Here is a 20,997-nt window from a genome sequence, read left to right as displayed (position 1 = left end):
AATGGGGTGAAGAGGAGAAGATAGGTCAGCCATGATTGAATGGTCTATTTCTGCTTCTTATAAACCACCCCACCCCACCCCCACTTCCGCTTCTTCTCCTCATTTCCTCCACTATTTACCAGTGCCGTTGATTTTCACGAGAAAACTGCAGGACACACCATTGCTGCAGATGGACACGTTGACAATTTCACTGGATATTGACCCACGTTTATTTGAGGCTGTGCAATAATATTGATGGTGCTGGTGTTTGAAGGATTGACAATGTAGATCCAGGGTATTGTTGTCTGAAATCTTTGAATCCACAGATGGGGTGTTTTCATACCAGCTGTAGCTAATGGGAAGAGATCCCCGGCCCGACTCACAGGACACTGACACTGAGCCCCCGAGACAGGAGACATTGGTTGGTGGCAGAGATCCAAGCACAGGAACACACACGGGTTCTGTGGGAAAGGAGCAGACAGTCACACACTGAGTGAATATTCTAAAAATCAAACACTCGCCAATATCCACCATCTCTGTATCTCAGCCAGAGCCGCCAGGTTGGAATCTGACCCATCCATCTACATAGTCATCGAGTCATACAAAAGGGGAAACAGGCCATTCGGTCTAACTTGTCCGTGCTGACCAACACGCCCAATGTCCACTAGTTCCACCCGCCGTTGCTTGGCCCTTAGCCCTCTAAACCTATCCTATTCATGCACCTGTCCAAATTTCTCTTCCATGATGCGATAGTACCTGCCATAACTACTTCCGTCAGCAGTTCGTTTCATATACCTCCCGACCTTTGAGTAAAAAAAGATACTGACCAGGTTCTTGTTAATTCATTTCCACGTCCTCTTAAAATTATGTCTTCTGGTTCTCGATTCCCCTACTCAGGGCAAAATACTCAGTGTATTTACTCGATCTATCCCTCGCATGATTTTGTCCACCTGTGTAAGATCATCTTTCATCCTCCTGCGCTCCAAGAAATAGAGTTCTAGCCTGCTCAACCCCTCCATGTAGGTCAGGCCCTCAGGTCATTGCAACATCCTTGTAAGTCTTCTCTGCATCCTATCCAATTCAACAGCATCTACCCTATAACATCTATATACTAACACTCTCGTTTGTTTGTTTGTTTGGTCCTGAACTACAGCCAAAACTGTACCCGACAGTGCAATAATTTTCGGCCCAACTTACTCATCGTCGTCCCTTTGGTGGTAATGGAAGGATTTTAATTGAAATCGCTGTTTTATTTTTAGTTATTCACTTTTTAATGTTTAAATCTATCTCCTGGGGAGGGAGGGGTGGAGGGAGGGAGGACAGAGGGAGTTGAGGTAGACGGAGTGGGGTGGAGGGGAAGGGTGGGAGGGGAAGGTGGGGGAGGGAGGATAAGGGAGGTTGAGGGGGATGTAGTGGGGCGAAGGGGAAGGGGTGGGGGAAGGGAGGGGAGGGGGGAGGGGAGGGTGGGAGGGGGCGGGGAGCTGCAGCAATGCAGGAGGTTTGGGACCAACGGGTCCACTTGGCCTAGTGGTGATTAAAACTGACCACAAATCAGACAAATCATCAGACAAATCTTGGATTTTGTTTTACATTTCAGGAATTACCAGCAGGAAAAGGGAGCATCGTTTACGCAACAGTGTCGGACATTCAAAGCAACAAAGAAGCTCCCCATTTGTCTAATCAAAATCAAACTGTGTAGGCACGAGTGCAATTTCGAAGGGGATCAACAGGGACACACTCCAGTACTGATGAGGACAATGTCACCTACTCAGATGTTACATTTCAAAGCGACAGCCAAATTGCCCGTCAGAAACCTCCTCCTCCTCACAATGCATGAAACATATTTATACTTCTCAGTGTCTCTCCGTCCTCCCAGCAGCCAGGACTACCATGTCTGCCAGTGTGCCGGTAGACAGCAGCACCATCTCGCTTTGTTTTCCATTTCCAGCATTTGCAGTTTTTAAAATCTGAACTTTTTCTGCAACTTCTCGAAACCACAAATCCGACAAATCATCAGATCAAGTGGGAAACGGGCAAAGAAACGGCATTTGTAATTTAAATCAGGCTAGAGCGAAGTGGTGTATTTTGGGAAGATAAAAGGTGGCGCAGCGGTAGAGTTGCTGCTGTCTTACGTCGGAGTTCCGGGTTCGATCCCATAGATCCCTACAGGTGCTTGTCTATTTGGAGATTGTACGTTCTCCCCACGTGGGTTTTCTCCGAGATCTCTGGTTTCCACCCGCACTCCAACTTTGGTTAAAGTGTAAATTGTCCCTTGCGTAGGGTAGTGTTAATGTGCGGGATTCGCTGGTTGGCGCGGAATCTGTGGGCGGAAGTGGCTGTTTACGCGCTGTATCTCTAAATTAAACTAAAAACTAAAAGTATCTCTAGCTCACTGGAGTTTAGAAGGACGAGTGGGGGTCTTAAAGAGACATATAAAATTATAAAAGGACTGGACAAGCTAGATGCAGGAAAAATGTTCTCAATGTTGGGCGAGTCCAGAACTAAGGGCCACAGTCTGAGAATAAATGGGAGGCCATTTAAAACTGAGGTTAGAAAGAACTTTTTCACCCAGAGAGTTGTGAATTTGTGGAATTCTATGCCACAGAGGGCAGTGGAGGCCAAATCACTGGATGGATTCAAGAGAAAGTTAGATCGAGCTCTGGGGGCTAGTGGAATCAAGGGATATGGGGAGAAGGCAGGCACGGATTATTGATTGTGGACGATCAGTCATGATCACAATGAATGGTGCTGCTGGCTCGAAGGGCCGAATGGCCTCCCCTGCACCTATTTTCTATGTTTCTCTGTTTCTATGTTTCTTCAGCACCTCTCGAATATCCCTGCCCTGGTGGGGCGTTTGAAAATTCAAAGCAGCTTCTGGTCTCATTTCCCAGTCTCCTCGCTTACCGTGTGAAGAACATTTATCTTTGTCAGCGTGAAGAATATTTATCTTTGTCAGATGTTGTATGTGCTCAGCGTGTCAGGTGGCATCTCTGGAGAGAAATATAACACTAATATTCAGAACAACGTCCTTGCATAATTTTGTTCTGATGGGATAGCATGGTCGGAAAGATTAATTGATTGCCTTTCTTAAACGTCCTAAACGATTGGCAGCTGGAGGAATAACCAGCAGTCTGAATGCAGTCTGTCCTTCATCACTAAAGGTGCAGTCTAAACAACACAAATGAGACAGACACTTCATTGACAACAACAGTTTATGAACAAGCGTTCTAATACACTACTATTCATTGATCCTTATGAAAAATAATTACAGTAATTCGAATGCATAGAACAGAATTTAACAGAGTATAAGTCTCTGGAGCAGCTGGAAGCCGTGCATTGGTTTAAAAATAGCTCCAAGGTGAGGAAATAAATTTTGAGAGAGGTGACAAAATTAAAATCAGAGCGGGAAACGATAGGTATACGGTAGGAGTTTTGGAAACAGATATAGTCTTGACGTTTGCCAATATATGTCCTCTGTTTCTTGATCCCCCCTACTCCGAGTAAAAGGATATGTGCATTTACTCTATCCAGGTTCAGACTTTTCAGACTTTTAAAGCGCAGGACAAAAAAAAGTGGAAACCAAAGGTTGTGATGAATTTAGACTTTAAGATGGCATTTTACAAGATGGCACAAGGTCATTAAAGGACATTTGATTTATAAAATTGGTATGTTAGGTGCTGGCATGCAATATGTGTTGCTTGTGGATTAGAAACAGAATGTACGAATTTTCGGGTCATTTTCAGATTGGGAGTCTGTGACCGATCTGTGAATAGTGGAGCGCAAAACAGAGTTCAGTGCTGCTGCCCCAAGTGTTCCCATCTGCCCTATTGATTTGGATGAAGGGACCGAGTGCAACTTAATCAGGTGTATTATCCGGCAGAATAAGTTGTGACGAGGTTACAGGGAGACTTCCAGGGGATGAAGACGGGCAAACAGAATGGTGGAATAAGAATGTGGAGTTATCCACTTTGGTAGCAAATATAGAAGGCCAGTGTACTTATTAGATGGCGAGGGATTAAAATATTTTTGTGTGGAAAGATTTGGGCATTCTTGTACATGAATCCTCGAATCTTACCAGAAAGACAGTAAAAAAATTAGAAGGACAAATGGTCACCATTGCATGAAAATATGTAACGTCGTGTCAAGATGTCTTTACACCTTTATATATGTCTTTGCACTCAAATTGTATGGATAGTATTGGTGAGCTAGCAGGGACCAGGGCAAAAACTTATGACGGATATCTGAAGCAGAACCAAAAATGTTGGAAGCACTTTTTAGTTTAGTTTAGTTTAGCTTAGTTTAGTTTAGTTTAGTTTAGTTTGGTTTAAAGATCCAGCGCGGAAACAGGCCTTTCGGCCACCGAATCTGCGCCTATCAGCGATTGACGTACATTTGCACTATTCTTCACACTTAGGACAATTTACAATCTTTACCGAAGCTCATTAACCTACAAACCAACACGTTTAGTTTAGTTTACTTTGGTTTAGTTTAGTTTGGAGATACAGCGTGGAAACAGGCCCTAGTGATCCCTGTACACTAGCACTATTAGACACACTAAGGGCAATTTACAATCTTTACCGAAGCACTTTAACCTACAAAAAATGTGTATTTCTTTGGAGTGTGTGTGTGTGTGGGGGTGGGGGGGGGGGGTGACCGGAGATGCCAGAGAAAACCAAAGGATGTCACGGGGAGAACGTACAAACTCCGTACAGACAGCACCCGATTTAACGCGGGTCTCTGGTGCTATAAGGCAGCAACTCTACCGCTGCGCCACGGTGCAGCAAGGAAGCTGACTTTAGTCATCCCGAGGTACGAGTAAGATATAACATTTGCAGCACACAATAATATCTCATAGACTTTCCATTTTACTGTAACATTTTGCATCAGTTCCTGATATTATTAACCAGCTTAAGCAACCCAACAGATGTTTCCCAGAAATTTCAACCTTGGTTTCATTTCATTCGTCTCTGTCGTAACTCAACTGTCTCCTCCAGCTTTCAGTTCCTCTTTATCTACTTCCTCTAAACAGTGATGAAAAGCACGATTGCATCAGCTGTTTATGCCATCGCCAGCTGTTGAATCATTGCTGCTCAAGTTGCCATTTCTGGCAAGTGTGCCATCATGCCTGACCATAACTGTGGAGCTTAGTTTAAGATTTAATGTCATCTCTGCTGATATAAGCCATATTGTCCCTCCTTAAGTTCCTCCAGTTAGATCTAGGACAGATTATATTTGGGTAAAGTCTCTCAACTGCCAGGAGTGCTGCAGTCAGCAGTGGTGTTCTGGTCAGTCGCTGCATGTTATGCTTGAGTGGGTTGAATTCGGTGGCGCAGCGGCAGAGTTGCTGCCTGCAGCGTCAGTATCCCGGGTTCGATTCTGACCAAGGGTGCTGTCTCTACTGAGTTTGTACGTTCTCCCTGTGACTGTGTGGGGTTTCTCCGGGTGTACCGGTTTCTTCCCACATTCGAAAGACACAGACGTTGATTGGCTTCTGCAAAAAAAATGTTAATTGGCCCGAGTGTGCAGGATAGTGCTAATCTACGGGTTGATCGCTGGGAAGCGTGGACTCGCTAGGCCGAAGGGCCTGTTTCCGCGCTGCACCTTTACATAGAAAAAAATAGGTGCAGGAGTATGCTATTCGGCACTACGAGCAACATTATCAGAGGGCCACACCACCTTCGCCACGAATTTATTTCACCCCTGCCATCGGGAAGACGGTACAGGAGCATGGAAACTATAACGGCCAGCTTCAAGAGCAGCTTCTTTCCGACAGCCATCAGGCTATTAAACACAACAACTTCCAAATAAACTCTGACCGACATGGACTAGGGTGGCATTGGTTTTATCTTTTTGCGCAATTATTGTTTGGTGTGTGTGTGTGTGTGTGTGTGTGTGTGTGTGTGTGTGTGTGTGTGTGTGTGTGTGTGTGTGTGTGTGTGTGTGTGTGTGTGTGTGTGTGTGTGTGTGTGTGTGCGTGTGTGTGTGTGTGTGTGTGTTAGTGTGTGTGTGTCTATTTTTAATAAAATATATATGATATATGATATATAATATTGTAATATAATATATTATATATCACACACAAACACAACACACACATACTGAACTTTTTCTCGTTTGCTATATTACTTGCATAGTACTAGCTTTATATAGGTAAGATTTACATTGTTCTGTATGGGACATTTGACAATAAAACGCTATAGATTTTAACTCATATTTTTAGCCAGACCAATGAAAGGAATTACGTTGGATTATTTGTGTCTGTGTGAGGATGGATATCGCCACTAGATTACTGTTGTTTGGAGTCATGGAATATAATGGTAATTGAATACATTTGCCAATGATGGGGTAATTGGGAAAGGGGTGCGATTTGAAAGGATTATTTTGTAAAAGCTTGACAAATTTAGCAAGTGCATAGATTATCCCAGAGGTACCTGACAAAACAGTGGAGCGAAGAGAAGGCCGCAAAGAACACAGTCCCGATAAATAGTTTTCCTAAGAAGCAACGCTGGCATAAATTGTCTGTGCAGAATCTTGCAGGTTGGCAGGGGACCTTGGAACTTTAACATTTGCATAGGTGACATTGTCCTCACTGGTAACAGAGTGCTTTCCTTGGGAGATGACGTTGCCTTTGTTGGTTACGGACTGTCCCATTCTCGATCTCCTTTGAAACTTCACCGCTGCATACATGATTCCACCGTCATTGTCAGCTAACTGGGCAGCTGCCTCGTCGTCTCGAGAATACTGCAGATTCGCATGAGCAGCGTTTTTTTCCAGTGCTGGTATTTCCTAAAATAAAATAAAATAAATATCCAATTTATAATCTGATGGAAGGCGGAAGGTATAGTTTACTATTCCAAGTCAATCACATAGCGAGTTTGCGGATGTTTCCACAAGTTGGAGAGTCTCAGACTAAAAGGACGTACCTTTAGAAATGAGATGAGAAGGAATTTCTTCAGTCAGTGGGTGGTGAATCAGTGAAATTCATTGCCAAAAAAGGCTGTGACGGCCAAGCAAGGGCAACAAAAGTGCGGAAACGCACACCTCCAGATTCAGGGACCGTGTCTTCCCAATTGTTAACGGGCAACTGAACCGCCGTGTCAACAATCAGAGAACGCCCCTGACTATCGTCGACCTCATCAGGGAACCTCGGACTATTTTTAATCGGATTATATCTTGCACTAAACATTATTCCCTTAATCCTGTGTCTGTACTCTGTGGACGGCTCGGTTGTAATCCTGTATAGTGTTTCCCCTGACTGGTAGCACAGAACGAAGAGATTTTCACCGTACCTAGGTACACGTGACAATAGACTAAACCAAACCATAAAGTCATCACCGTTCAGCAATGCAAGTTCCTTCGGGATATTCATTATATCCCTGCTCCTGTTGTCATCCATAGAGCAGAAGATTGTGACATTCTCACTTGAGTAATAAGCTTTACAAAGCGGAGAGGCAGATGTTAAAATTGAGATTTTGCAACGAATTGACAAATCTAGCCCAATTTATTTAACTTGACAAAAACATCACTCAACTTGGTCGTCAAGTTGAAAAATAATAAGGTACTAATGCAGAATTAGTGTGTCAAATGGTCAAGTGTGATCAAGTTAAGTTGTGTCACGTAAATTAGAATATGTTTCCAACAGACAGTGTTCACAGCAGCACTAAAATAAATGATAAGACATTATGAGTGGGTCAAGTTCAAGAGATAAAGTGAGAAAACCCATGATCACTTAACAATCAACTGGTTTCCCAGACTATACTTCTCCTGTTTTTTTCTGATAATGCATCGGTATTTAGGACCAAGAGGTATGTTTGTTTAGCAATTAGCAAAGACTCTTCTCTGATATTAGGAGATATATAGGAGGTCCTTCCTTCCTGCTGCTCTGAGACAGCACAACCAGCACTGCTCCCAGCAGACGAATCAACAATAACAGCTAAGAACACACAGAAAACTGATGACAATTTAGGTATCTTTTATTTATAATGAATGATCTCTTGCTCTCTTGCTATCCACTTTGCTGCTGTAACACTGTAAATTTCCCCGGTGTGGGCCGAATAAAGGAAATTATTATTATTATTATTATTATTATTATTATTATTATTATTATTATTATTATTATTATTATTATTATTATTATTATTATTATTATTATTATTATTATTATTATTATTATTATTATTATTATTATTATTATTATTATTATTATTATTATTATTATTATTATTATTATTATTATTATTATTATTATTATTATTATTATTATTATTATTATTATTATTATTATTATTATTATTATTATTATTATTATTATTATTATTATGGCTAAACGTATTCTGCACCTGCCAATAACATTTAAATATTGACGCCACTCCAAGTACTAGTCAGGTGAAATGCTTTTAAGTAAAGTCTGGATAAACACAAGAGGGAAAATAAGGATTACACAGATATGCTGATGTGCTTTCATGTAGAGGGGTATTTAGAGGTTTGTGTATAGTATGGATACTGAAGAGGACTGGTGGGACTGAATGCCCTGTGTAGTCCCCTATAATCTGATTTTGTAAAGTTTCAAACAGTCAATGGATTCATATTTAATGTCCTTACCTGGGTTCCATTTGCCTTGCCTCTGTGATGTGTGTTGCTCTTGGATTCTGGAAAATACAATGCTATTGTTGTAAGGACCATGTCAATATACAGGTCACGTTTCAACATCTATGTGTTACATACTTTTACAGAGTACCCCCGACGTTCTGGAAAGGTTTCCTTCCCATAAAACTGTTTGTATCGCAACTTTCTGCGATACAAATGCTTGCTCCAATTTAAATCGCGCTGCTATGCAGTCTTTCATTCAGTAGACCCATTAAAGCCCATTTGTTGCCTCGAATGTCATCCATTTTGAACAATTCCGCACTGGTGTTTCATTGTTGTTGTTGTTGATGTGTGCAATGGGAGAAAGGCCAGGAAATACCTTACTGGAAGAAGTGAAAGTTTCAATTTAATTTTCAGTCAGGTAAAGAATAGTGAAAAGGAAAACAAAAGAGATCTCTTGTCTGGCAGAAACTACTTCAAGAGTGCCCTGCTCAGAAAATGAAATGCCATCAAAGCTGGGCTTGAGTTGGCTGTGGCAGCGAATATAATGAGAATCCAAAGTGTTTTCATGTGTACCGAGAGTAAAAGAGAACTAGAACCAGAGTAGGACTTTCACCGTGAATGGAAGGACCCTGGGAAATGTTGTAGACATAATGAGGTGGGATTACATATATGATTCCCTCAACGTAGCATCGTAGGTGTTGAGGGTGGAGAAGAAAGCTTTTGGCATGATGGCATTCATCAATAAGGACATTGATTATAGACATTGGGAGGTGGTCTGTACTTGGAGTATTGTGTTCATCCAGATGTAGGGAGGATCCGATTCGACTGGAAACATTGCAGAAATGATGTATGTGGATAATACAAGGATTATAGTGTACTGAGTTATAGGGAGAAGTTGGGCAGGCAAGATAAACACAAGGGGCATAGATAGGGTGAATGCACACAGTCTCTTTCCAAGTAATTATAAATTATGGACCAGCCGATTTCAAATACGAAGGGAAGATTAAATAGGAATCTAAGGAGCAATTCCGCATACAGATAGTGATATGTATACATAATACGGTGCCAGATGAGATACTAATCAATTATTCAGTATTTAAAAGCTATTTGGACAGTTATGGTAATAGGAAAGCATCAGGGGCCAAGCAGGGGCAAATCAATCTAGCGTAGATGGGCATCTTGGTCGCCATGGACAAGCTGGACAAGAAGGCCCTGTTTCCATGTATAAGTCTCGGGCTTTATTATCCAGGAAACGGAACTCCTGAATGATTCCACAGCAACTACTCCTGATAAAAGCAGCGGGTTAACCTCGTGAGATGCTGCAAGTGGAGAACACTAAAAATGCATTGGTGGGGGATGTAGGGCGAGTCCAGAACCAGGGATCACAGTTTAAGAATAAGGGGTAGGCTATTTAGGACTGAGATGGGGAAAAACGTTTTCACCCAGAGAGTTGTGAATGTGTGGAATTCTCTGCCACAGAAGGCAGTGGAGACCAATTCACTGGATGTTTTCAAGAGAGATTTAGATTTAGCTCTTAGGGCTAAAGGAATCCAGGGATAGACAAAAGACAATAGGTGCAGGAGGAGGCCATTCGGCCCTTCGAGCCAGCACCGCCATTCAATGTGATCATGGTTGATCATTCTCAATCAGTACCCCGTTCCTGCTTCTCCCCATGCCCCCTGACTCCGCTATCCTTAAGAGCTTTATCTAGCTCTCCCTTGAATGCATTCAGAGAATTGACCCCCACTGCCTTCTGAGGTAAAGAATTCCACAGATTCACAACTCTCTGACTGAAAACGATTTTCCTCATCTCATTTCTAAATGGCCTACCACTTATTCTTAAACGGTGGCCCCTTGTTCTGGACTTCCCCAACATTGGGAACATGTTTCCTGCCTCTAAAGTGTCCAACCCCTTAATAATCTTATACGTTTCGATAAGATCTCCTCACATCCTTCTAAATTCCAGTGTATACAAGCCTAGTCGCTTCAGTCTTTCAACGTATGACAGTCCCGCCATTCCGGGAATTAACCTAGTAAACCTACGCTGCACGCCTTCAATAGCAAGAATATGCTTCATCAAACTTGGAGATCAAAACTGCACACAGTACTCCAGGTGAGGTCTCACTGGGGCCCTGTACAACTGCAGAAGGACCTCTTTGCTCCTATACTCAACTCCTCTTGTTATGAAGGCCAACATTACATTGGCTTTCTTCACTGCCTGCTGTACCTGCATGCTTCCTTTCAGTGACTGATGCACTAGGACACACAGATCTCGTTGTCCGTCCCCTTTTCCTAACTTGACACCATTCAAATAATCTGAAGAAGGGTCTCGACCCGAAACGTCACCCATTCCTTCTCTCCCAAGATGCTGCCTGACCTGCTGAGTTACTCCAGCTTTTTGTGAATAAATACCATTCAAATAATATTCTGCCTTCCTATTCTTCCCACCAAAGTGGATACCCTCACACTTATCCACATTAAACTGCATCTGCCATGCATCCGCCCACTCACACAACCTGTCCAAGTCACCCTGCAACCTCATAGCCTCTTCCTCACAGTTGACACTACCACCCAGCTTTGTATCATCTGCAAATTTGCTAATGGTACTTTTAATCCCTTCATCCAAGTCATTAATGTATATATACATTATATAATATATTATAAATAGCTGCGGTCCCAGCACCGAGCCTTGCGGTACCCCACTAGTTACTGCCTGCCATTCTGAAAGGGAATGTGGGGAGAAAACAGAAACGGGGTATTGCCTTTGGATGATCAGCCATGATCATTTTGAATGGCGGTGCTGGCTCGAAGGGGCGAATGACCTATTTCTATACATATTTTCCATGTTTCTATGTGGAGTTAAGCAGATCTATCACCTACATGCAGTGGCGGCTCCATAGTTTTACCATTTCATTAAGCTAGACAAGGACACTTCACCTCTGGTTCTTGGTTGACTAGAATAAATTCCAATTATTTACCAGTTGGTCAAAAATTATCACATGTTATGAAGTTATGAAGAACAAGTGGAAACTCACCCCTGTGCCTATTCCTTACATACAATAGCAGGCAAGCGAATATCACAACGAGCAGAACCCCGGTGACACTGAGCACAATTATGTAAGTAGATCTGCTGGAGAAAGAAAGAAAGAGTTATCGTCGGAATACAGCGGATTTTTAACTATTTGTAGAGAAGAAACATATAGTATTTATACAGTACCCTGCAAAACCCTAGAATGTGTTCAGCCCAGTAAATGCATTTCGGCGTTGTTGGGTTGTGGGAAATGCAAAGCAAGTGGTTTGGTTTAGGTTTTGGAATTTGGGTTTGGTCTGTTATTGTCACATGTACGGAGGAACAGTGAACAGTTTTGTTTTGCATGTTATGCCGTCAAATCAGAAAATACAATCCATAAATCTAATCAAACCCAACTCGTGTAAGTAGGTAGAGCGAATTGAAAGATGCAGAGTGTCTGGCCAACATTTGTTCGGTAACACAATTGTGGAATATCTACAACAAATACTGAAGAAGACTTAGAAGCATGGAAACGTAGAAAATAGGTGCAGGAGGCCATTCGGCCCTTTGAGCCAGCACCGCCATTCATTGTGATCATGGCTGATCATCCATAATCAGTAACCTGTGCCCAACTTCTCCCCATATCCCTTGAATCCACTAGCTCCCAGAGCTCTATCTAACTCTCACTGAAATTCATCCAGTGATTTGGCCTTCACTGCCCTCTGCGGCAGAGAATTCCACAACTTCACAACTCTCTGGGTGAAAAAGTTCCTTCTCACCTCAATTTTAAATGGCCTCCCCTTTATTCTAAGACTGTGGCCCCTGGTTCTGGACTCCCCCAACATTGCGAACATTTTTCCTGCATCTAGCTTGTCCAGTCCTTTTATAATTTTACATGTCTCTATAAGATCCCCATCGCATCCTTCTAAACTCCAGAGAATACAAGCCTAGTCTTTTCAATCTTTCCTTATGTGACAGTCCCGCCATCGCAGGGATCAATCTCGTGAACCCACGCCGCACTACCTCAATTACAAGGATGTCCATCCTCAAATTAGGAGACCAAAACTGTACACAATTCTCCAGCTGTCGCCTTACCAGGGCCCTATACAACTGCAGAAGAACCTCTTTACTCCTGTACTGAAATCCTCTCGTTATGTTTTCAGGGCATATAGCGTGCTTGCATGCGGCCACCACAGACGGCACCTTGAAGAATGGGGGCATTTCATCCATTTACAGTGATCGATATTGAAGTTCTGACCAACCTTTCAGCGTGGCGCTCACAAGGGATATCAAGGGCCATGCCGTTGGCCATTAATTCACCAGGAACTTCCCCGTCAGTGCCACACCAGAACAGGTCAAACAAAACGTTGCTGGAGTTTGGTAAATATTGCGAATTGTATGTTGGCATTCATAGCGAGGGGATTTGAGTATAGGAGCAGGGAGGTTCTGCTGCAGTTGGACAGGGCATTGGTGAGAGCACACCTGGAGTATTGCGTACAGTTTTGGTCTCCTAATCTGAGGAAAGACATTCTTGCTATAGAGGGAGTACAGAGGTTCACCTGATTGATTCCTGGGATGGCAGGACTTTCATATGAAGAAAGACTGGATAGACTCGGCTTGTATTCGCTGGAATTTAGAAGATTGAGGGGGGATCTTATAGAAACTTACAAAATTCTTAAGGGGTTGGACAGGCTAGATGCAGGAAGATTGTTCCCGATTTTGGGGAAGTCCAGAACAAGGGGTCACAGTTTAAGGATAAGGGGGAAGTCTTTTAGGACCGAGATGAGAACTTTTTTTTCACACAGAGAGTGGTGAATCTATGGAATTCTCTGCCACGGAAGGTAGTCGAGGCCAGTTCATTGGCTATATTTAAGAGGGAGTTAGATGTGGCCCTTGTGGCTAAAGGGACCGGGGGTATGGAGAGAAGGCAGGTACGGGATACTGAGTTGGATGATCAGCCATGATCATATTGAATGGCGGTGCAGGTTCGAAGGGCCGAATGGCCTACTCCTGCACCTATTTTCTATGTTTCTATGTTTCTACGTTTGGTGAGTGATGGGGCAGTCATATGTGACTGTTGCACAGAATACAACCTGAGAAGAACATTGGTTTGTTTCCCAACAAAATTCATAGTACAGCAGTGTGATACATACTGATGCTGCCATACCTATCCATTTTCTCCAGAGATGCTGTCCGATGCACAGAGTTACTCCACCATTTTGTGTCCATCTCTGCTACAAACCAGCATCAATGGCTCCTATTGGTCCCATTTCCATTTTAATGAGCCATGGTGCAACATAATCATTGATTTTCTTTTTTTAATGCCAAAATGATTACTACGTAGTTTGGGAGGCAACTTGCTTTTGTACAGCCGGATTCCAATGGGTACTGGTGCTTCAGTTATACCGATGTCTAATGTTAGGTCCCATTGAAGTCAAAATGAATTCCTCTTCCAAATTATATTTTGCTCTCTTGAAGCGTGGCTAATCGAATGATAAATACCGTACCTTGAGGAATCGGATCGACTGGTTTTCCCATCACTGTGGCTGGTTCTTATATTTGAAATTGCCGAAGATGCACTTGTCACTGTTTCTGTTCTGGATGTTTCACAAGAATATCCAGGTGCTGTTAAGACAAAAAGTAAAATTCACTTTCACTTGAACGTCTTCGACAATCACGCCAGATCGCCTATATATGGCAGATCGGATATCTTTACCCGGGGAAAAGGCTGATTCATTTCGGGTACAAGGTGATTTTTCTTCAGTGCAATTGCCGTCTTTTGCATCAAACGAGAGAGGCTTCCAAATATGAGTGTTGTCCGCATTCACTGATATTTTCTGCTGTATTCCTATATCTACGTACCGGGGACGCAGAGATGCCGCTGAGGCAGTGAAATGGCTTAGATTGATGGCACTGCAAATCCTGTCTAATCCTGTGCTAGCGTAAGGGAAATTTCCAGCCAGGGAGCCAGCCTTGCTCGGGGGGTGGGGGGGGGGGTGGGGAGGGGGGCAACGTTTCTGCGCGTATGTTGGTGGGTGTATAGAACGAGCTGCCAAAGGAGATGGTTGAGGAAAGTACTATTACGACGCTTAAAAGACATTGAGACAGATACATGAATAGGATCTGTGGGGGTGGGGTGTGATGGGGAGGGGGGGGAGCAGCGGGTGAGAGCGGGAGCGCGGGGTGGGGGAGGGTGTCTGATGGTCTGGTGAAGGAGCGCCGCCACTTGCGGGGCTGCTCCCTCCCTCTCTCCCCTCTCACTCCTTCCCTCCCTCTTTCTCTCTCCCTCTCCCCAGAGCCAGCGAGACCTGCGCCACTCCTGTACTATTGTCTCCGGCCCCGTCTCCCTATAACGCAGCGAAATAAGAACAAACACAAGTGGAACTTCCCTCCTCGCCGCCGCCGCCGCTGACCCCGAGGATGCGGGGCTTCTGAACAACAACTACACTTGTGTTTGTTCTTATTTCGCTGCGTTAGAGGGAGACGGGGCCGGGAAAGAGAGTGGAGCAGCGGCGCAGATCTCGCTGGCTCTGGGAGAGAGGGAGAGAGGAGAGAGAGAGGGAGGGAGGGAGGGAGACAGGGAGGGAGCAGCACCCGCAAGTGGTGGCGCATTTTCACCGGACCCTCTGACACACTCCCCCTCCCCGCGCTCCCGTTCTCTACCGCTGCTCCTTCTACCCCGACTCCCTTCCCCCCAATCTCTCTCCCCCCACTGTCTCTCCCCCACTCGCTCTCCCCCCCCACTCTCTCTCTCCTCCCACTCTTTCTCCACCCCCACTCTCTCCCCCCACTCTCACTCCCATCCACTCTCTCTCCCCCCCTCGACCACTCTCTCTGTCTCTCCCCTGTATTTTTTCTGCTTTATAAATAATTGTATACCTCCGGTATATAAATATATACCAATATTTCAAGGTCTTTTAAAAAATTGAATATTATTTATTTGTGAATCTTTTGGGGTCTTCAGAATCATCCCAATCCATCTTTCCCCGCCACGCTAAAACATCCCAGGAATCAAACTGGCGATTCAGTCATTCCCTCCAGCACTTACCATTCTCACCCAATTTCATCACATAACTGCACTTCTCTGTGATGTTCGACACGACCACGTTGACCATTTCACTATTCTTTGTCCCACGTTTATTTGAGGCTCTGCAGTAATATTGATGGTGCTGGCGTTTGAAGGATTGGCAACGTAGATCCAGGGTATTGTTATTTGAGATCGTTGAAACCACGGACGATGTCTTTTCATACCAGCTGTAGCTAATGGGAAGAGATCCCCGCTCAGACTTACAGGACACTGTCATAGAGCCTTCGACACAAGAGACATTGGCTGGTGACAGAAATCCAAGCACAGGAACAGACACGGATTCTGTGGGAAAGGAGCAAACGATGGACACAGAGTGAACATCCGAAAACCAAAGACACTTCCATTTTCGCACCTTTGTAACTCGACGTTCGAAGAGGTACACGCCTACCTCGTCCCCTGCTTCAGTGCTCCCGATATGACCTCGGCCATTATATCGGCCAGCGCAAACGTAGGCTTGGAGACCGGTTCGCTGAACACTTGCGCTCAGTCCGCCACAAGCGAGCCTGGAGCTCCTGGTTCCTGATCATTCCCATACCGCCCTTCCTATTCCCATACCGCCCTTCCCATGCCCATACCGCCCTTCCCGTTCCCATACCGCCCTTTCTGTCCTTGGGTTCGTCCGTTGCCAAAACAAATTTTCACCTCATATTCCCCTTGACAATCGGACAACGCAATAGTATGAATATTGTATTCACGGATTTCTGTGGAAATTCACTCACTGTAGATGGCTATTGCATGCGAGCCAATCGTAGTGTTTGTTAGTAGTAGTCACGCCTAGTACGTTTTTTAAAATAATATTAAGAACCGTAACATAGTACTTAAGTACACGCTAAGATACAACGCATCATTTTATTGAAGCACTGACAGCATAGGACCTGCAGTACATTACAGCTCCGAGCTGCTAATCTACTGCCTGGGGTAGCCGAGTTCTTAATATTATAAAGCACGTACTAGGCGGGACTAACAAGCACTACGATTGGCTAGCATGCAATAGCCCATATACACACTATCGCCCCCCCCCACATACAACTCCCACCCCATCCCCGCAACCCTTCCTCCATCCCCGCTTTTGTACAATCATAAACTCGTCTCATCTCCCAACTCTGAATCCCCCATTTCCTTTTTATACCGCCTCTTTCCCCTCTCCGTGTTCACTTCCATTCCTCCCTCCCTCCGGCTTCACATTTCACTTTTCCTCTTCTCTCCTTATCTGATCTCCTCACATATAGTCACCTACTCCACCCGCCTGTTAATCAAACCCCATCATGTGTATCTGTCATCTATCACTCGCCAGGATTGGTACCGTTGCCATCTCTCAATTCCAGCGTTACCCTCCCTTGCTCCCTTGCTCCCTTGCTCCGTCTGGCTGAAGGAGGGTCGCCACTCGAGATGGTTTTGTCCATTCCCTCCACAGATGCTACCTGACCCGCTAGGTTATAGACAAGGGCTAGAGTTGTGCTTGGATTAATTGACCTGCAAAAGGAAGAGAGTCCAACGGTGCTGATATTGGGGTGGAGAGAGCGAGAGATATTGCCGGTCTGAGAAGCTCACAAACTCGGAGAAAGGTGGAGGTCGCCCGGACCTTCCTGAACGAGCTGATTAGGATTGCTTTACTCAGATTTCCACAGAGATTGGGCCGGGTGTAGAGGCTGGCTGGCTGCCGGGCGGTGGGTGGACAGTGGCAGTTGGCGATGGGGGCACATCGACGGGGCAGAGGGAGAGAGAAGAGAGAGAGAGAGCGGGGTGGGGAGGGAGTGACTGATCCCTGAGGTGGGGGCGGGGAGCGGGCTGGTATGCTCCGGGAGGACTGAACGCAGTCTGTTCAGCTCTGGGGACTGATTCCCTGTTCATGATTCCCCGGGTATTCAGACCGCGGGCAACACTTGTTTCTCACTGATCTGTTCCTGGCGAATTATTAGTTTGAGTGGGATTGCAAACTTCTGACAGGGTGACGTTTCATACAGTTCAGAGGCAGGGAAATGTGCTGAGCATCCCACTTGAAGTGGGTGGCCAGACAGAGCCCGCACTGCGTGAGAGCAACATGAGTGGGGTTTCCCCACCCCCGCCCGCTCCCCGCAGGTCACTGCACCGCTGCGGAGCCTCGGGATATCGGCGCTGCCCTGACCCTTCCCGGAGAAAACATGGAGCAGGCATTTCAGTGGAGACATAAAGTCAATCGCTCAGAAACGTACCGTCAGATACATGTAGATGAACGTAAAACATTGGATCGAGACCAGATGTAGAAATTCCACAGCTGTACCATCCTGTATCTCCAGAGTGAAGATTCTCCATAGTCACAGTAAATATTCCTCGTGTCGTGTTATCTGTGATTGATACTCTTCCCCTCCGTCCGTGTTGCCAATTTGTTGCCACTAAAACTGTACACTGGCGAGACCACCCATGGCACCAGTATTTTGTGCGTGAGCGGTACTCTGCTGCATAGTGACATTCGACGTTGATCGGTCTTCCCACAACTCCTCTTACATTTTTCTTTGCCCACACCGCACCTGAAACTGAGAGCAAAAATGTTTTGAAAATTAACAGGAAAATCGGGTGAACATTCGGAATGATCAGGAGTGTGCTGGACAACATTCACCCCCACACCAACACTGGACCACATCATCCATCACTGCATGGACTTGCCCTCATTTCAATTCGAAGCGTCTTTGCCATCTCCAACCCATTGGTATGGTACAGTATCTCATATTTCCCTTGGACAGCTACATCCCAATGGTATGAATATTGATTTCTCTAACTTCAACTAACCCATGCATACCCTCTCTCTCCACCCCACCCCCACCTATGTCGTACCAGCTTCAAAGTCTTCTTGTTGAATCTCATTGTCTGTACGCTCGTTCTCACTTACCACATAACTAGCAATGGCCTGTTTCCTTTATCATTGTTACTTTTTTGCATATTTTTCATTCGTTTGTTCTATATCTCTCTACACAACGCGTCGGTATCTTTCGTTTCCCTTTCCATTGACTCTCAGTCTGTGGGGGGGGGGCTCTACATCTCGAAACAGCACCTATTCCATTGCTCCATAGATGCTGTATGACCCGCTGAGTTACTCCAGCATTTTGTGTCTATCTTCCAAACCAACATTGTCTCTTCTGCCCCCTCAGCATTGCCGGCGTTTCCTCGTCCGGAAACATTGCAAAGTACAATATTCGTCATATCACCTCACTTTGAACTACCAACTAAATGGCTCGCTTTATTGGCCGAGTGAAAAAAAACACGTCCAGGAAAACATATGGGATTCTGGACAGTGATCCAGTCACGCTCGCAATCAGTATCACAGCAGCTTCCGGATTATGGTTGAGCCCTGCTGAATTAGACAAAAGCACAACTCTGGAGGCAAAACAAAATGAGAAGTAAATGATGACTTATTGCGAGAGCAATCCTCCACCCACGAGCATTAGAGAACTAAAAAAAAATCGACGACTAAATTTTAAAAAAAGGATGTATTTTCAAATTGAGAATTTCTAGGTGTTATCTACGTTCTGCTTTCAGTGAGAAGTGAAGTACAGTAACTAGATCGATTACCAATTAAAGGGGTGCGTTTGCGCTTTAATGTTATTTCTACTTACGCGGGAGTGTGGCGACTTTTCAGGTGATGGTCCAAGAAGGGACTACTAATTGAGGCAACTAAAGAACAGCGCTCGTTCCACCCACTCCCCCCACCCCCCACCCCCCCCCCCCCCCCCCTCCATCTTCCCTGTGCCACCCCCCCCCCCCCCCCACCCCACCCAGCACGCCCAACTGGATGCATAGAAACATAGAAAAATAGGTGCAGGAGTAGGCCATTCGACCCTTCGAGCCAGTACCGCCAATCAATATGATCATGGCAGATCATCTAAAATCAATATCCCTTTCCAGCCTTTTCCCCATATCCCCTGATTCCGTTAGTCCTTTGAGCTAAATCTACCTCTCTCTTGGAAAACATCCAGTGAATTGGTCTCCCTTGCCTTCTGTGGCAGAGAATTCCAGAGATTCACAACCCTCTGGGTGAAAAAGTTTTTCCTAATCTCAGTCCTTAATTGCCTAACGATGCATATCGGTTCTTCCCAGTATCACGTCCCCTTTTCCCTTTCTCCTACCCGTCCCTTTCCACCGGCATCCCATTTTCTGCCTTCACAATTCACGGCCCCTTCTCTCCCCATCTCAAAACTACTTGTCTGCATTTCATCCAGGGCCTTCCCCCACCCACTGCCAAATAACCTTCCTCATTTGTATCCGCCTATCGCTTGCCTGGTTTTATTCGGCACCCACCTCTCCTCCAGCTTTCTCCCCTCCACTATAATTAGACTGAAGAAGAGTCCTGACTCCATAATGTGGCCCATCGCTTGCCTGGTTTTATTCGGCACCCACCTCTCCTCCAGCTTTCTCCCCTCCACTATAATTAGACTGAAGAAGAGTCCTGACTCCATAATGTGGCCCATCCATGTTCTCCAGAGACGCGGCCTGACCGCTGAATTACGCCCACAATTTAATTTTTGAATCCGCTACAATCCATCTACTTTTTAAAAGTCCTTTCTACTGCTAAATCACCACCAGTTGTTGCTCTAATAACATTAATAATCTTGTAGGCGAAGATTTTACGACGATGTTGAATCATGCACTCTGCATCTGTCCCTTTCCTCTATTTATTTCACTGAGTTTGTCTTGCTTGGAAGGTATAATCTGACTTGACTGAAGCGTGACTTTTCACCGCACGTCGATACACGCAAAAATAATAAACCTCCGCCAAAGCAAATCGATCTTCTTTTACATTCACAATTAAGAGTTGAAGATGCGTTGGCAATGATTTTTTTGTTTAGTTTGGAGATACAGCGCGGTAACAGGCACTTCGGCCGACGGAGTCCGCGCCCGACCAGCGATCCCCGCACATTAACACTGTCCACACACCCTCGGGATAATTAGAATCGGAGCCGGGTCTTTGGTACGTGAAAGGCAGCAACTCTACCGCTGCCCCACCGCGCCCTGCTGTACAACGGTGTTGATACGAAAATACATGTCAATACTGTTCAGTTACATTTGCTGAGTGTTTGCACATTTGCACTCCATATATGACAGCCATCACTGCTGTGAAAACTAACACTGGTTATCAGAAGTTTCAGCTCTCTCTCTCTCTGTCACTCACCGTGTAGAGAACAAACGAGAAGAATTGGAATCCACATTCTTTTCTTCACAGAGACCAACCCGTCGCTTAGATCTTAATTCGCACAACTAAAAAACTGCTTGAGATTAATTCTACGTGCAATATGAATGAGGAAGAAGAAAGCAGGAAGTTGGTTTGTGAAACTGCAGCACGTCAGATGATAAAAATATC

At 44.8% G+C, this 20,997-nt stretch overlaps 1 protein-coding gene across 2 annotated transcripts; it reads right to left on the bottom strand.

Annotated features, from left to right (window-relative positions):
- Nucleotides 1–6,091: 6,091 nt before the first annotated feature.
- On the bottom strand, nucleotides 6,092–20,912 carry LOC144605584 (uncharacterized). Of its 2 annotated transcripts, none has more exons than XM_078421014.1 (7): nucleotides 20,809–20,912; nucleotides 17,858–18,178; nucleotides 15,627–15,947; nucleotides 14,086–14,203; nucleotides 11,604–11,698; nucleotides 8,581–8,627; nucleotides 6,092–6,765 (listed from the first exon to the last, which is right to left on the bottom strand). In XM_078421014.1, the coding sequence occupies exons 1-7, from the start codon at nucleotides 20,843–20,845 to the stop codon at nucleotides 6,472–6,474; spliced, it is 1,233 nt and encodes a 410-aa protein (XP_078277140.1). In that variant the 5' UTR covers nucleotides 20,846–20,912; the 3' UTR covers nucleotides 6,092–6,471. The 2 variants fall into 2 exon arrangements, with proteins under 2 accessions (XP_078277140.1, XP_078277141.1); XM_078421015.1 differs by having other exon boundaries at nucleotides 11,604–11,695.
- Between the last annotated feature and the right edge of the window lie 85 nt (nucleotides 20,913–20,997).

Source organism: Rhinoraja longicauda, chromosome 24 (assembly GCF_053455715.1).
Source record: "Rhinoraja longicauda isolate Sanriku21f chromosome 24, sRhiLon1.1, whole genome shotgun sequence".
NCBI lineage: Eukaryota > Metazoa > Chordata > Chondrichthyes > Rajiformes > Arhynchobatidae > Rhinoraja > Rhinoraja longicauda.
Note: the sequence above shows the minus strand (reverse complement) of the source record. Positions and strands in the feature narration are given on the sequence as shown.